The sequence below is a fragment of the Uranotaenia lowii genome, chromosome 2 (genome assembly GCF_029784155.1).
Source record: "Uranotaenia lowii strain MFRU-FL chromosome 2, ASM2978415v1, whole genome shotgun sequence".
Taxonomy (NCBI): domain Eukaryota; kingdom Metazoa; phylum Arthropoda; class Insecta; order Diptera; family Culicidae; genus Uranotaenia; species Uranotaenia lowii.
Window position 1 is genome coordinate 212,920,511 of NC_073692.1, and position 12,242 is coordinate 212,932,752.

Genomic DNA, 12,242 nt, shown 5'->3' on the forward strand with positions numbered 1-12,242 from the left:
TGAAATTGACACTTTTTTTTAATTTATTTTATCATCGGGATTTTAACATCAAGATTGACTGTGAATTCAGACATTTTGAGATGATTGTGATGATGATAACAATAAAGAAAAATAAAGTTTAGAGCAGAGTCCTTGAAAAGATAATTTTCTGAAAGTCATTTGTTTTTTTTTATTTGTTTTTTAACCCATTTTCAACTTCCCAATGATTCTTTCGGATATAAGGTAATACAAATTGGTAACTAAAACAAAAATTAATAACAAAGTTTCCTTTTTTTTTAATTATTTACAACAATGAAATTTGATTTTTTCTTTCAAAGGAGCTATTATCACGATTCATCAAACTTTTTTGAAACACTTAAACAAATGAGCGAACTATACATAAAATACTTTATACATACACAATAACCACACACAAACAGATCATTCTGAGTTGAGCGATCACTTCTTGATCGGATCGAACGCCGGGGTGACGGTAAATTGTTTCGGTTTCTTCAAGCTTATTTTGAAATGTTTGCCGCCGCCTCCTCCTCCTCCCCCAGATTCGGAATCACGCCGGGATCCATCGCTTGGTCCGGCATGGTGATGACCTCCACCACTGGTGCTGCTGGCAACGTGTTCGACGATTTTGGACAACGGTGCCGAACTGCCCCGGAACGAGTCCGAGAAACGTGGCCTCCGCAATCCGGGAATGTCCATCGGGTTTGATCCTAGCCGGGTGCGGTGGGTTGGCGACGATGGTTGAGACTGTGGAAGGAAAATGCTTGTAAGTTTAAGTGTTTTTTACATTCAACGATTAACATACGTCTTCAACTATGGATGAATACTTGGGTGGCGACCAGGGTTTCGATGATCGGAAATAGGAGGAGGAAAGTCTGGAAAATCATTTAAACATCGTTAGTCACAGAACAAGAGAGTCAGTTTCTTACACAATACTTCATGGGATTGTTGTGCGGATGATGGCTGGAGTAGTGATACTGGCTTTCGCCGTTGTTGGTCGAAAGACTCAGATAAAGAGCTTCCAGTTCCTGAACTGTGGGCCGGTGATCCCGTTGATGGTAGTTGTGCCTCGGGGACCACGTGTTCTGATTCACTCGGCTTATGTTGTTCAGCCATCTCTCGTTGCCGCTGATACCGTGACCATCTCCATCGGAGTGCAGAGCCTGGAGTTCCTGGATCAGATGCTTACTCATGGTCATGCCATCCATCGTGTGCAGAGTTTTGTTGTAATCACGAGCGATTTTGATGTCATGCCTCCAGAATTGTTTCTGATCCTTCGGAACAATCGGAGCAACTTCCTTTATCTGAATTAGGAGTAGATATTTAAGTCGACATTTTGAAGAGAGATCAGAATGGATATTTAAGTCAAAATTCAAACAAAAAACAGTTCAAAACAAACCTTTAAAAAGGTAACGCCCATCACGTAGATACAAACTACGTTCAGCAGGGTAAGGCACATGCTCATGCAACCGAGCGCAAACAGTTCGAGTGTTTGGTTATCCGAGTAGAGATGCGTCTTGACGACGGCACTGTAGCGTTTATCCGGGGTGCCGAACACCAAACACAGACAGGACAGCGCCCAGAGAACTCCCTGCAGGATTATATGAAAGTAGAATGATTTATAAAGGATACCGGCTTAATTAGAAAAGAGTTTTAAAAAGGTTTTAAAGAAGTTCTGTTTGACTGACTCGATCAAAGAATACTGTTATAGGAAAATACGTGGTCCAGTCAGATAACAAAACGATAAATATTTAGCTTCGTTTTTTACGTCAGTTTTGTTCAGCTTGTTCAAAATTGATCACAAACTCTATAAAGGGGCTTTAGGTGGTCATACCATAGGTTTGGTCCATGTAGATCGAAAGAATGCTACTCTTTTCTATGCGTTTGGTTAGGGTAAATATGTTGTTTGATGATGTACTTATCTCCCGTTTTTAGCTTGGATTCTTCCAGGTTCTCACAGAAAATGTTGATTTTATCATCAGCAATCATTATAACGAGGACATGCGTCAAATAAATTAAATTTAATACGAATAAAATAAAATAGTAGTTAGTTGTATTCGGCAACGTTTGTTATTTTGCCAACACGACGCAAAACGAAGTCGAACGATTCTTGTGAGTGACAAACGTGTCTGAGGGAATCTCTGAATCGAGATTCGTAATAATCGTACACGGAAAATAATAAAAAAGTAAAATTTACCGAGATAGCAAGTTGAACGCTCGTAAAAGCCAAAAAGCCACAGCGCAATAAAATTTACCTGAATCGAGGTTGGAAAAAAGTTCACCGAGAAAAAAGGTGAATCCAAAAAAGGTAAATCTTACCTCGTAGCGAGGTGAAGTTCACCTGAATTGAGCTCAATAAAAAAGTATAATTCTCCTAGAAAAAAGGTAAACCCAAATAAGGTAAAACTTACCCTGTTGACCTGGATTGAGTTGACCTGGATTGAGCTAAACAAAACGGTACAATTCATCTCGAAAAAAAGAAACTATTTACCAAACCCGTTTATTGAGGCTAAGCTGTTTTGTCGTTCAGGAAGGAAGTTTTGCTTCGTGCCAAATATGTGAAAATCGGAACAAAATGGTAAGTGTTTTCTTAGATATCATTTAGTTGTGATGGTTCTCGTTGAAAACTTTGCTTTTGTTTCAGACCGGCCCACAGAGCGAAGAAGGACATGAATGTGATAACGCAATGCAGAACGATTCAGCGGCCATGGTGGCTCGGGAAAACGCGAAAGCCGAATTGTCACGAGCCTGGCAAAGAAAGGACTTGCCTCAACAATTTTTTAAAAAAGGGAGATACGTTCCGAATATTAATATAAGGTGAAAGTCCCAATTTATTTAAAATAAATATCAAATTTTGAATGAATTTTGTTTTATTTTTTATTGAGGAAACCAATCAAACGAACTGGCATTAACTTTTTAAATCAGTGAATGGGAAAACGGTATTGTTTACTATTTTGCTAGGTGAATGCGAAAAAGGTAAAATTTACCTTTTTGCTAGGTGAATTAAAAAAAGGTAGAATTTACCTTTTCGCTAAGTGAATGAAAAAAAGGTAAAATTTACCTCGAAAGAAGGAAGAAGGAAGCACAGACTGCTGCGCTGCGGCTGATTGTTTGCTTCGATTTGGCCTTCCGATGGAAAAAGAAGGATTGGTTTAGGAAACGCAGATTTTAAAAAAATGCTGCTGTTGATTGTTTGTTTTGTGTTGGCCTTCCGGTGGAAAACGAAGGATTGTCTTAGGAAGAGCAGATTTTTTAAGGCTGTTGCTGTTGTTTATTTTGATTTGGCCTTCCGGTGGAAAAATACGGATTAGCTTTAGAAGCGCAGACTTTTAAGTCTGCTTTGATTGTTTGTTTGGATTTAGCCTTCCGATGGAAAAAGACGGATTGGCTTTGGAAGCGCAGACTTTTAAGGCTGCTTTGGTTGTTTGTTTTGATTCGGCATTGCGATGGAAAAAGACGGATTGGCTTTGGAAGCGCTAATATTGAAGGCTGCTGATTGTTTGCTTTGATTCGGCCTTCCGATGGAAACGACGGATTGGTTTAGAAAACGCAGATTTTTGAGCCTGATAGTTTGTTTTTCTTTGGCCTTCCGGTAGAAAACGAAGGATTGTCTTAGGAAGTGCGGGTGGCTGATTGTTTGTTTTGATTTTGCCTTCCGATGGAAAAATACGGATTGGCTTTCGAAGCGCAAACTTTTAAGGCTGCTTTGATTGTTTGTTTTGCTTTGGTCTTCCGGTGGAAAAAGACGGATTGGCTTAGGAAGCGCAGATTTTTTAAACCTACTGCTGATGATTGTTTGTTTTGGTTTAACCTTCCGATGAAAAAATGACGGATTGGCTATGGAAGCGAAGACATTGTGTATTTGACTATTGTAAATTGCTAGATCAACAGTTAGATAGCAGGCAGAAGTTTTCATCACTAGAGCTACCATGAATGGAGAAGTTTAGTAGAAGAAATGTCTTCAAAAGATAGTTTTGCCGTTTTTTCAGTCACACGAAGGCCCCGTGAAGTTCTGGACCGATCTAGCTACACGCGGGGTTTATTGTAATGATACCAGCAGAATAATATTGATGTTTTTTAAATGAGTGTTGATTAGGGTGGCCCAAAATCTTACTACGTCTGGGATTTTGGAGGCTCAAGCTTCAAATGATAGCTAAGGGTATAATAAACAAACTTTTGAAAGGCAGCGGCTCAGAAAAATGATGTTTAGAGGTCGCACTGGTTCGATTTATGGAAAAAATCCATTTTTTCGCAATTTTGTCCTAATAACATTTTCAGATCTTGAAAAAGTATCAAACATGTGTCTCTAATATTTTTTAAATTTACTTTATAATGTAAGTTTTAAACTAAAAATTTATTGGAGCTGTTTTGGACTCTCAATTTGTACGTATGATTTTTTAAACTACGCAATGCTATGAATTCTGGTAAAAAAAAATAATTAAAATAAATAAAAAAGTGTACTTTTGATTAAGATTTTTAATCAAGATTGAATGCAAAAGATGCGCGACGTTATGATGTGCAACTTTGCAGAAGAAAGTGTATAGCTATGACTTGTAGTTTCAAAGTAATTCAAGTTTTACTGTGGAAAAAAGTCACAATTTTCAAATTTTTGTTTAGAATTTCTTTATATTATGCTGTGGATGAGTTTCGAGCAATCCAAACTTCTGATATCAAACTTTTTCTTCCTTATATCGATCCTTGAATCAGCCTAAACAAGCATGACTAGTTTCTAGATTTTAATTTTAAATTTATTTAGTGGTTGTAGCCATAACACATTCCTCTAACCGTCACCCAAGTATGGGTAACACGACCTTCAATCAATAAAAAAACTAAACTTGGGATGGTTCTTTCTGGTGATTTAAGGATCGATAAAAGGATAAAAAAATCTCATATCAGGAGTTTATTTGGTTCTTAGATTGCTCGAAACTCATCCACAGCATAATATGAAGCAATTCTTAGCAAAAATTTGAAAATTGCGACTTTTTCCACAGTAAAACTTGAATTATTTTGAAATGACAAGTTATAGCTATACGCTTTCTTCTGCAAAGTTTTTTTTTCAATGTTGTTTTGAATTCAATGTTGATTAAAAATCTTAATCCAAAGTACACTTTTTGTTAATTTTAATAATTTTTTTTTCAAATTCATAGTATTGCGTAATTTAAAAAAATCATACATACAAATTGAGAGTCCAAAACAGTCCCAATAAATTTTTAGTTTAAAATTAACATTATAAAGTAAATTTAAATAAATATTAGAGACACATGTTTGAAACTTTTTCAAGATCTGAAAATGTTATTAGGACAGAATGTCGAAAAAATTGCCTTTTTCCAAAAATCGAACCAGTGCGACCTCTAAACATCATTTTTCTGAGTCGCCGCCATATAAAATATTGTTTCTTACACATTAAGCTATCATTTGAAGCTTGAGCTCCCAAAATTCCAGACATAGTACAATTTTGGGCCACCACTGTTGATCCACAAAACTGCCTACAGTTTATTCCTATCGGAAAATATTTTGCAATAGTCTTATTAAAGCTATGGTCATTTATTTCGGTAATAGCTACGTGTTGAATTGTTGATTTTTTCTGATTTTTTTTGGCCCAAATGGTTAAGAAGTATAAGTAACCACTCTAGGATGCTCACAAAGTTCAAACCAAGCATTGGAGTGGGACCCTTGATCTCAAATATGGGTTAAAACAGTATGGTTATTGAAAATAATTGAAAATAGACCCCTTAATTATGCCGTAAAAAAGTATTGGCTGACTAGTAGACACCAAGTAAATAACTAATAGTGATCAGTTTCATATATCGCAATCTGTGCAACTGGTTTTTACGCAATTGGGTAGATGTGTTCTGATGGACATAGAAATTTATGTTAAAACCGGATTTAAGAGGTCAAATTCTTCGAGATGCCTACTCATGAAAAGGTTCGAAAAAGGTTCCAATTTGTCTTTTTAGGTGAATTTGCGTAAAATATCATGATTTTGCAAAGGTTTTGCTTCTGTGGTAAAAATAATAGATCAATACATGACTGAAAAAAGTGTGCCAAGATAAAAAAAAAGGGATTTTATAATTAAGTAAGAGTATTTCTTGTAATCAATAAGAAATTATTATTATTGTTTATTATTGATTATTGTTTTTATATTTTTACATTAAATGTCATATTAACACCTCCTTAAAAACCTTAAATGTCATATTAACAAGTTTTTGATCAAATGAATAGTTTTTTAAATACACACGTTTGTAACTGTCCGGATTCTAAATGATCATAGCCTTACACTCTAACGATTGACATATTGGAATACATATTTTTATCATATTTTTTCATTTGTTCAAGGTATAGAAAAAAAATTCAAGTCAAATCAAACAAGGTTCAATAACTCAAAAAAATGAACATTTTAATGTTTTGAAACAATAGCTTTGTTGCTTTGTTCTATTTGGCGGAATTTTCTAGAACATTCGATCTATGTAGGACATACCGGTGTCTAGATATAGTTAAGGAACCAAGTAACCCCAGGGATGAAATATCCGATTCAGAATAATCCCTAAGTATCCTCATTTCTTCATCCTCCCCTTACGATTTAGAATGAAGATTCAGATTTCCGATTCAAAATCTTAAAATTAAAACTTCATGCAAAGTTTCAGGATTAGGAAATGTCTACAGAATATATGTAGCTTTAAAAGTAAAATTTGGATCTGAGTGTTGAGTTTCAGGATGAAAATTTTGATTTAAGATTTCTGATTCGTTTCGATCGTGGGTTTTAGAACACGATGGAACAAAATACGATTCAATCATCTTACCGCATTAACGGCCGGCGGCAGCAGCGAGGCGGAAATGGCCACCCCAACCAGAGATCCTATATTTTCCCCCAGGATGGCAATGGCAACGGCGGCTCCCGAGGGCAGCGCAATGGCAATCCCGACCAGCAGTGAGTGCACCTCGCACCGGCTCAACATTTCGTTGGTGATGCCTTCCCCGACGCCGTAACGCTCATCCAGGCTACATACGATCAGTCCAAAGATAAAACCCACCGAAGTGGTTAACGAAATTCCGATCATCTCGTTCTTGAGTCCCATCAGCTGCAGACTCCGCTCCTTGATCACCGTTCCAAAGATTCCCGCTATGATGGGGCCCTGTGGTGAATTTTCAAAATGTGTTCGTTAGTCTAACTGTAGGCGCGTTAAAAATTACTTTCTCACCATTAGCGGAGAAATCAGCATACTGGCGATCAAAAACAGCGTGCTATCTTCGATCAATCCGAACGCGGCCAAAATGCTAGGAAGAGAAACATTTTTTCAGGAAATTAATTATTTTAAAAAAGATTATAATTTTTAAATAACAGATCACCTGGCTACGCAAAGCATCGAGACGAAGTCGAAGGTAATCGAGGCATCATGTTTGACTTCTTCGACTATTTGGGCCACATTCAGACGAGCCCGGACAGAAGACAGGAACGTATTCCATGCGCCGTCCTTGCCACCGGCATTAGATCTGCAAGTTTTTCATATTAATCACTCCATGTAACATTCATTTCTAAGGCCGATGACATAGTGAATACGATGCGATGCGATGCGGTGAATGCGGTTCAATGCGGTGAACCACATTTGATGAAAATGTATGTGAATCGCTTAAACCTGACATACTCAACGCGGCGAAGCAGATGTCAATTTGTTCCGCCGCTCGAGTTCGCGTAGGCTGCGTCCGTAAATTTTCCGCCAATTCGCATCGCATCGCACTCACTATGTCATCGGCCTAACGGCAATAGTTGAGACCAGGGGTGTCAGGTGTCCTGATTTATCAAGATTTGTCCTGATTTTCGAGACACCGTCCTGATTTTTCAAAAACGCTTGAATTGTCCTGATTTTTGGAAAATGGCTCTTAAAATGTCCTGATTTTCAAAAAAATATCCTAATTATAACTAAATTTATTGTTAAATGATGAGAACATCAAACAAATCTTTAATACAATAGTTTAACCAGTTAAACCAATGAGATTCTTTGATTCAAATGACATTTAAATGAGGTTTTTCGATATTAACTGCAGGCCAGCCAAGGTTATTCTCGCTTCAGTTGCATAATTCGAGGCGTCTTCAGCACCTATATTTCGCCTTTAGTTATGCAACCTAAGCAGATCTGCATATTATTTTCACCAATTTTGTAGTGTACTGAAAAATCCTGATTTTTTCTTCACGGTGTCCTGATTTTTGACAAAACGACCTGGCACCTCTGGTTGAGACTTACTCTGAAGAATCTTCCTCTTCTCCTAGCTGCTCGGTGAAAAGCGTACAAGGAGTAATGGCAAGGGTTGAACCAAATCGCTCCCCAATGCCCCAGGTACTGAGCAAGTATATCACATCATCGACCTTCCTCCCGGATTCCAGGGAAAATACAATCTGCAATCAAAACGCCTTGGTAGTAATCTTTCAAACCTCTTGATGAATTTCGAAGCCTTACCTGATACCCTCGGCCTTTGTTGCTTTCGGTCCAGGAGGCCGTTTGGATCTTCTTCTCCCGGATGATCTCCTTCATGACGTCCTCCAGGGAGGATTCGGCATCCAGGTTGAACTTTTCCGCCTCCACATCTCGGGGGTCTTTTTCCTTCTCTTTCCGTGCCGACCCGAGAATGTCTTTGAACCCCTCCCAGGATTTTCGTAGCGCAGAAGCACGATCGAAGGGTACCTGAATGAGTAATAAATTATATCTTAGTTTCTTCGTTGCATGAAAGAAAAAAACATTTTTCTCTTGACAATTTGTAGTTTTAGATAGCAACAAATAAATTGTTCCTATGCACTTAATCAGGATCACATAAGTGATCAATTTTTTTAAGGATTCAAGAATCCAGGATTTAAGGAACTCTTTCTTCAGATTTTAAAGTTGAATTTGGCCTTTTTTGTCTCAAATAAATCGTAGTTAAGGGTACTTGTTACCATTTAAAACACACTTCATTCTATTTTCCTTCATTTTTGATACAAAGTGTAGGTGCCCTTTAGGCATACACGATTATACGATTACACAATTATTTAGTTTAGGGGTTAGATGATGATGAAGGAGAGCTTATTTTCAATTTTTTTACTGCAACATTTTGATCATTATTGACTAGGAAGATTAACAACGTGGGAACCATATCATGAACTCAGACGTTGTAAATAAAATTGCTTTCAAAGTTTCAAAGTGCAATCAACTGCATGCAATCGAGGACATGTAATTGTAAATTTTATGTCGCATGCCATATTTTTTGAAAAGTGAAATATGAAATGGCAAACTGTCAAGGTGAAAATAAAGGCATTGGAGATTGTTTTGGAAGATTTTTAGGGTTGTTTAATTTTGTGGTAGTGAAGAACTGTTGGAATGAAGTCTCTTGTTATGGAATGAAAAAGAATGGTTTTCACTTTCTTCGACAGATTTGGTATGAAATGTTCAAATTACTAGTTGTATGCCAGCTGAATATTGATTTTTTGACATTTTGGCATAAAATAAAAAGTTCCCAGTGCTTTAAATTTTACTCTGTGGAATTAATTTGTTTTACAGGAATTTTTTTTTGGACTCCATCCAAAATCTTTATCATTGGCATCTACAGTTGCGTTCAAAAAATAATTATTTCGCCCAGAGCATCTCACACATTTCCAACTTTGACATACTGCCATTTCTCTCATAGTTGCCATTTATTCATGAAACTTTCACACAAGCTTGTTAAACTGATAAACTCTTCATTTATTGAGTTTTGAACATTCTGCGTGAACTAGGAAAAGAGAAACAGTTATTTTAGTAAAAGTAGGGAAAATTGAGATTACCTCACAATATTACCTGACGTAACGTTGTTAAATTTCACGTTTTCATCTCAAAATTCGGTGACATTATGTAAAAAATCTATTCATAAATTAAGGTGGGTTGAATATGAAGTTTATTTCGGGGTATCTAACAGGCGATTTCTTTTTTTTTTGTATGGGTGCTTACATCTATAGATACAGTCTATAGGAAAAACTATGCCAAACTATCAATATCATCCTAAAACATGATTCAAGTAAAATTTGCATGAATTTTAAGCATTTTGAGAATGAAAAATTCCAAGCGCGAAGAAAAAAAAATGCAAAAACATTGATTTTTTATACACAAATCCATTTAAATAGAATGAAATTGCCTGTTACCCCAGAATCAACCTCGTTATCAAACCGCTTTAATTTTTGATCACGTTGATCGATAATATCACCAAATCTCGAGATGAAAACATGAAATTTAACAAAGTTGCAGCTAGTTTTGTGAAGCAATCTCAATTTTCCCTACTTTTACTTAAATAGTTGTATGTCTCTCTCTTCATAGTACATGCAGAATGTTCAAAATCAAATAAATGAAGAATTTATAAGTTTAACTAGTTTGTGTGAAAGTTTCATGAATAAATATCGACTGTGAGAGAAATTACAGTCTGACAAAGTTGGAAGTGCGTGCGATGCTCTGTTCAATTTAATTATTTTTTGAACGATACTGTATATGGGACAAAATGTCCATAATTGAAGAGCGTGCCACGTACGATGGACTTAAAAAAAGTCTGAGATTCGTTATAATCCATTAAGGTAAAAAATCTAAAAGAAGTGGGATTGATCATTTTTAAATTGCCTTGAAATCTGAAAAAAATAAAAGTCTAACTAGTTGATTTAAAATTATTGTGGTTTTGATTTGCATTCGAACTTATTGAACACCCTGTACTTCAATTGTAGATTTGAAAAAGAACTTTTTTTGCACTCATCCGGGCCGAGCAGTTCCCGCCAATGTTTTTCAAAACCGAGCATTACAGTTCAAATTTTTCAATCAAAAAACTGAGCAATACCCGGGCAAATCTGAGCACAATTCAAGTCAAGCAAAAGTATAACTTCTAATTTAAATTGTTCATCTAAGTACATCAGCAGCATTTTAGTCACATTCAATAATTTGTTCGATGATTATTTTAAAGAAAATAACTATAATCGGACCCAAAAATCAAAACTCACAAAAATTAAATTTGAGTTATTTACTTAATTTTGCAGGTAATGTGAATAAATCCGGACAATATCGTAGAAGTTTTACACAAAAACCGAGCTTGTCTCAAACTTTTTACTGAATTTCCGGACAACATCGGATAAAAACGATCAATCTGGAATGCCTATTTTAAGCTATAAAACGAATTTATAAACTTCTACGAAACAGCGATGCTTAATCCCAAGTAAAAAAAATAGTTCTTACAATTCAACCAAAGCGGTTTAAAATTTTGTTATAAATCAGTACAGAATTTTATAAACTCCTCAAAATGTTTAGAAATTTTAAAACGAAGGTTCTGTAAAGCAACATAAAAATCAATTATAGAACCTTCGCCAGTATTTCAATGATTCGCTTTAAAGTAGTTTTGCCTGTAAAGAAGCCTTGTGCAATAGTTTTCATTGAAGCTGGGATAAAACTAAATTTGTTATTTTAGCAACAGTAGAAAAAAAATCGAAATACAATGCATCGTCTAAATTATTTCACACATTATGGCAACTACAGATTTTAAAATGGAAAAAACAGATTCTTGTCGATTTTTGAAGGCGTTTGAACTTGTCGTGGATGGTACTGACTAAATAAGGGGCAAATTCCAAATATGCAATTAGCTTTTCTCTAACAGTTACAGTTTTTAAAATGCAAAGGCTAATTTTTCAAAATAGGTAGCAAAAATAGTGTATATTTTTGACATCACTGTACAATATTCATAAGTTTTTCAATTCTAAATTTTCAATTCAACAATATACATTTCATAGAAGATCGTGAGTTATTTCGTTTTTATGTACAGACGCTCTCTAGGAGTTTTTTTTATTTTTTCCGTTCGGTAAAATATGTGAATGAGTACATTGAAACTTCCAAAAAAATTGTCTAAAAAATTAGAGGTTTCGAGATCAAAAGCTCAAAAACATTTATAAAAAAAGTCAGATTTTCTGTCGAATTTTAAAAACTGCATGGAATTTTAGTTGTTTGGAGTAAAACCATTTTGAATACTTCATTAAACATTTAAATTTTGCTTCACACTAAAAATAATAATACAGGTCTACAAATTTATATTTGTTTTTGGGGATTGTCAAGAGAAATAATTTTAACTTACTTGAGAGCGCTTAATTAGCTTAATTTGAGATCTGAGCTCTAGTTTTAAGTTCTTACTATTTTTTTAATAGGAAGAGCTTATTAAAAAAAGTGAATATTTCTGGCAACATGTATTTGACGGTGCATAGTGTGCATTTTTGAGCAGAA

At 35.5% G+C, this 12,242-nt stretch overlaps 1 protein-coding gene across 1 annotated transcript in view; it reads right to left on the bottom strand.

The window, feature by feature from the left end:
- Positions 1-251: 251 nt before the first annotated feature.
- LOC129744963 (uncharacterized) overlaps positions 252-12,242 on the bottom strand; it is a 31,066-nt gene continuing 19,075 nt past the window's right edge. The window contains exons 3-11 of the mRNA XM_055737785.1: positions 8,451-8,675; positions 8,238-8,389; positions 7,345-7,488; positions 7,197-7,272; positions 6,798-7,130; positions 1,397-1,588; positions 934-1,301; positions 803-872; positions 252-744 (exon numbers count right to left, since the gene is read on the bottom strand). Of these exons, the coding sequence (XP_055593760.1) occupies positions 439-744; positions 803-872; positions 934-1,301; positions 1,397-1,588; positions 6,798-7,130; positions 7,197-7,272; positions 7,345-7,488; positions 8,238-8,389; positions 8,451-8,675 (1,866 nt within the window). The 3' untranslated portion in view covers positions 252-438. The remainder of the gene's footprint in view (positions 745-802; positions 873-933; positions 1,302-1,396; positions 1,589-6,797; positions 7,131-7,196; positions 7,273-7,344; positions 7,489-8,237; positions 8,390-8,450; positions 8,676-12,242) is intronic.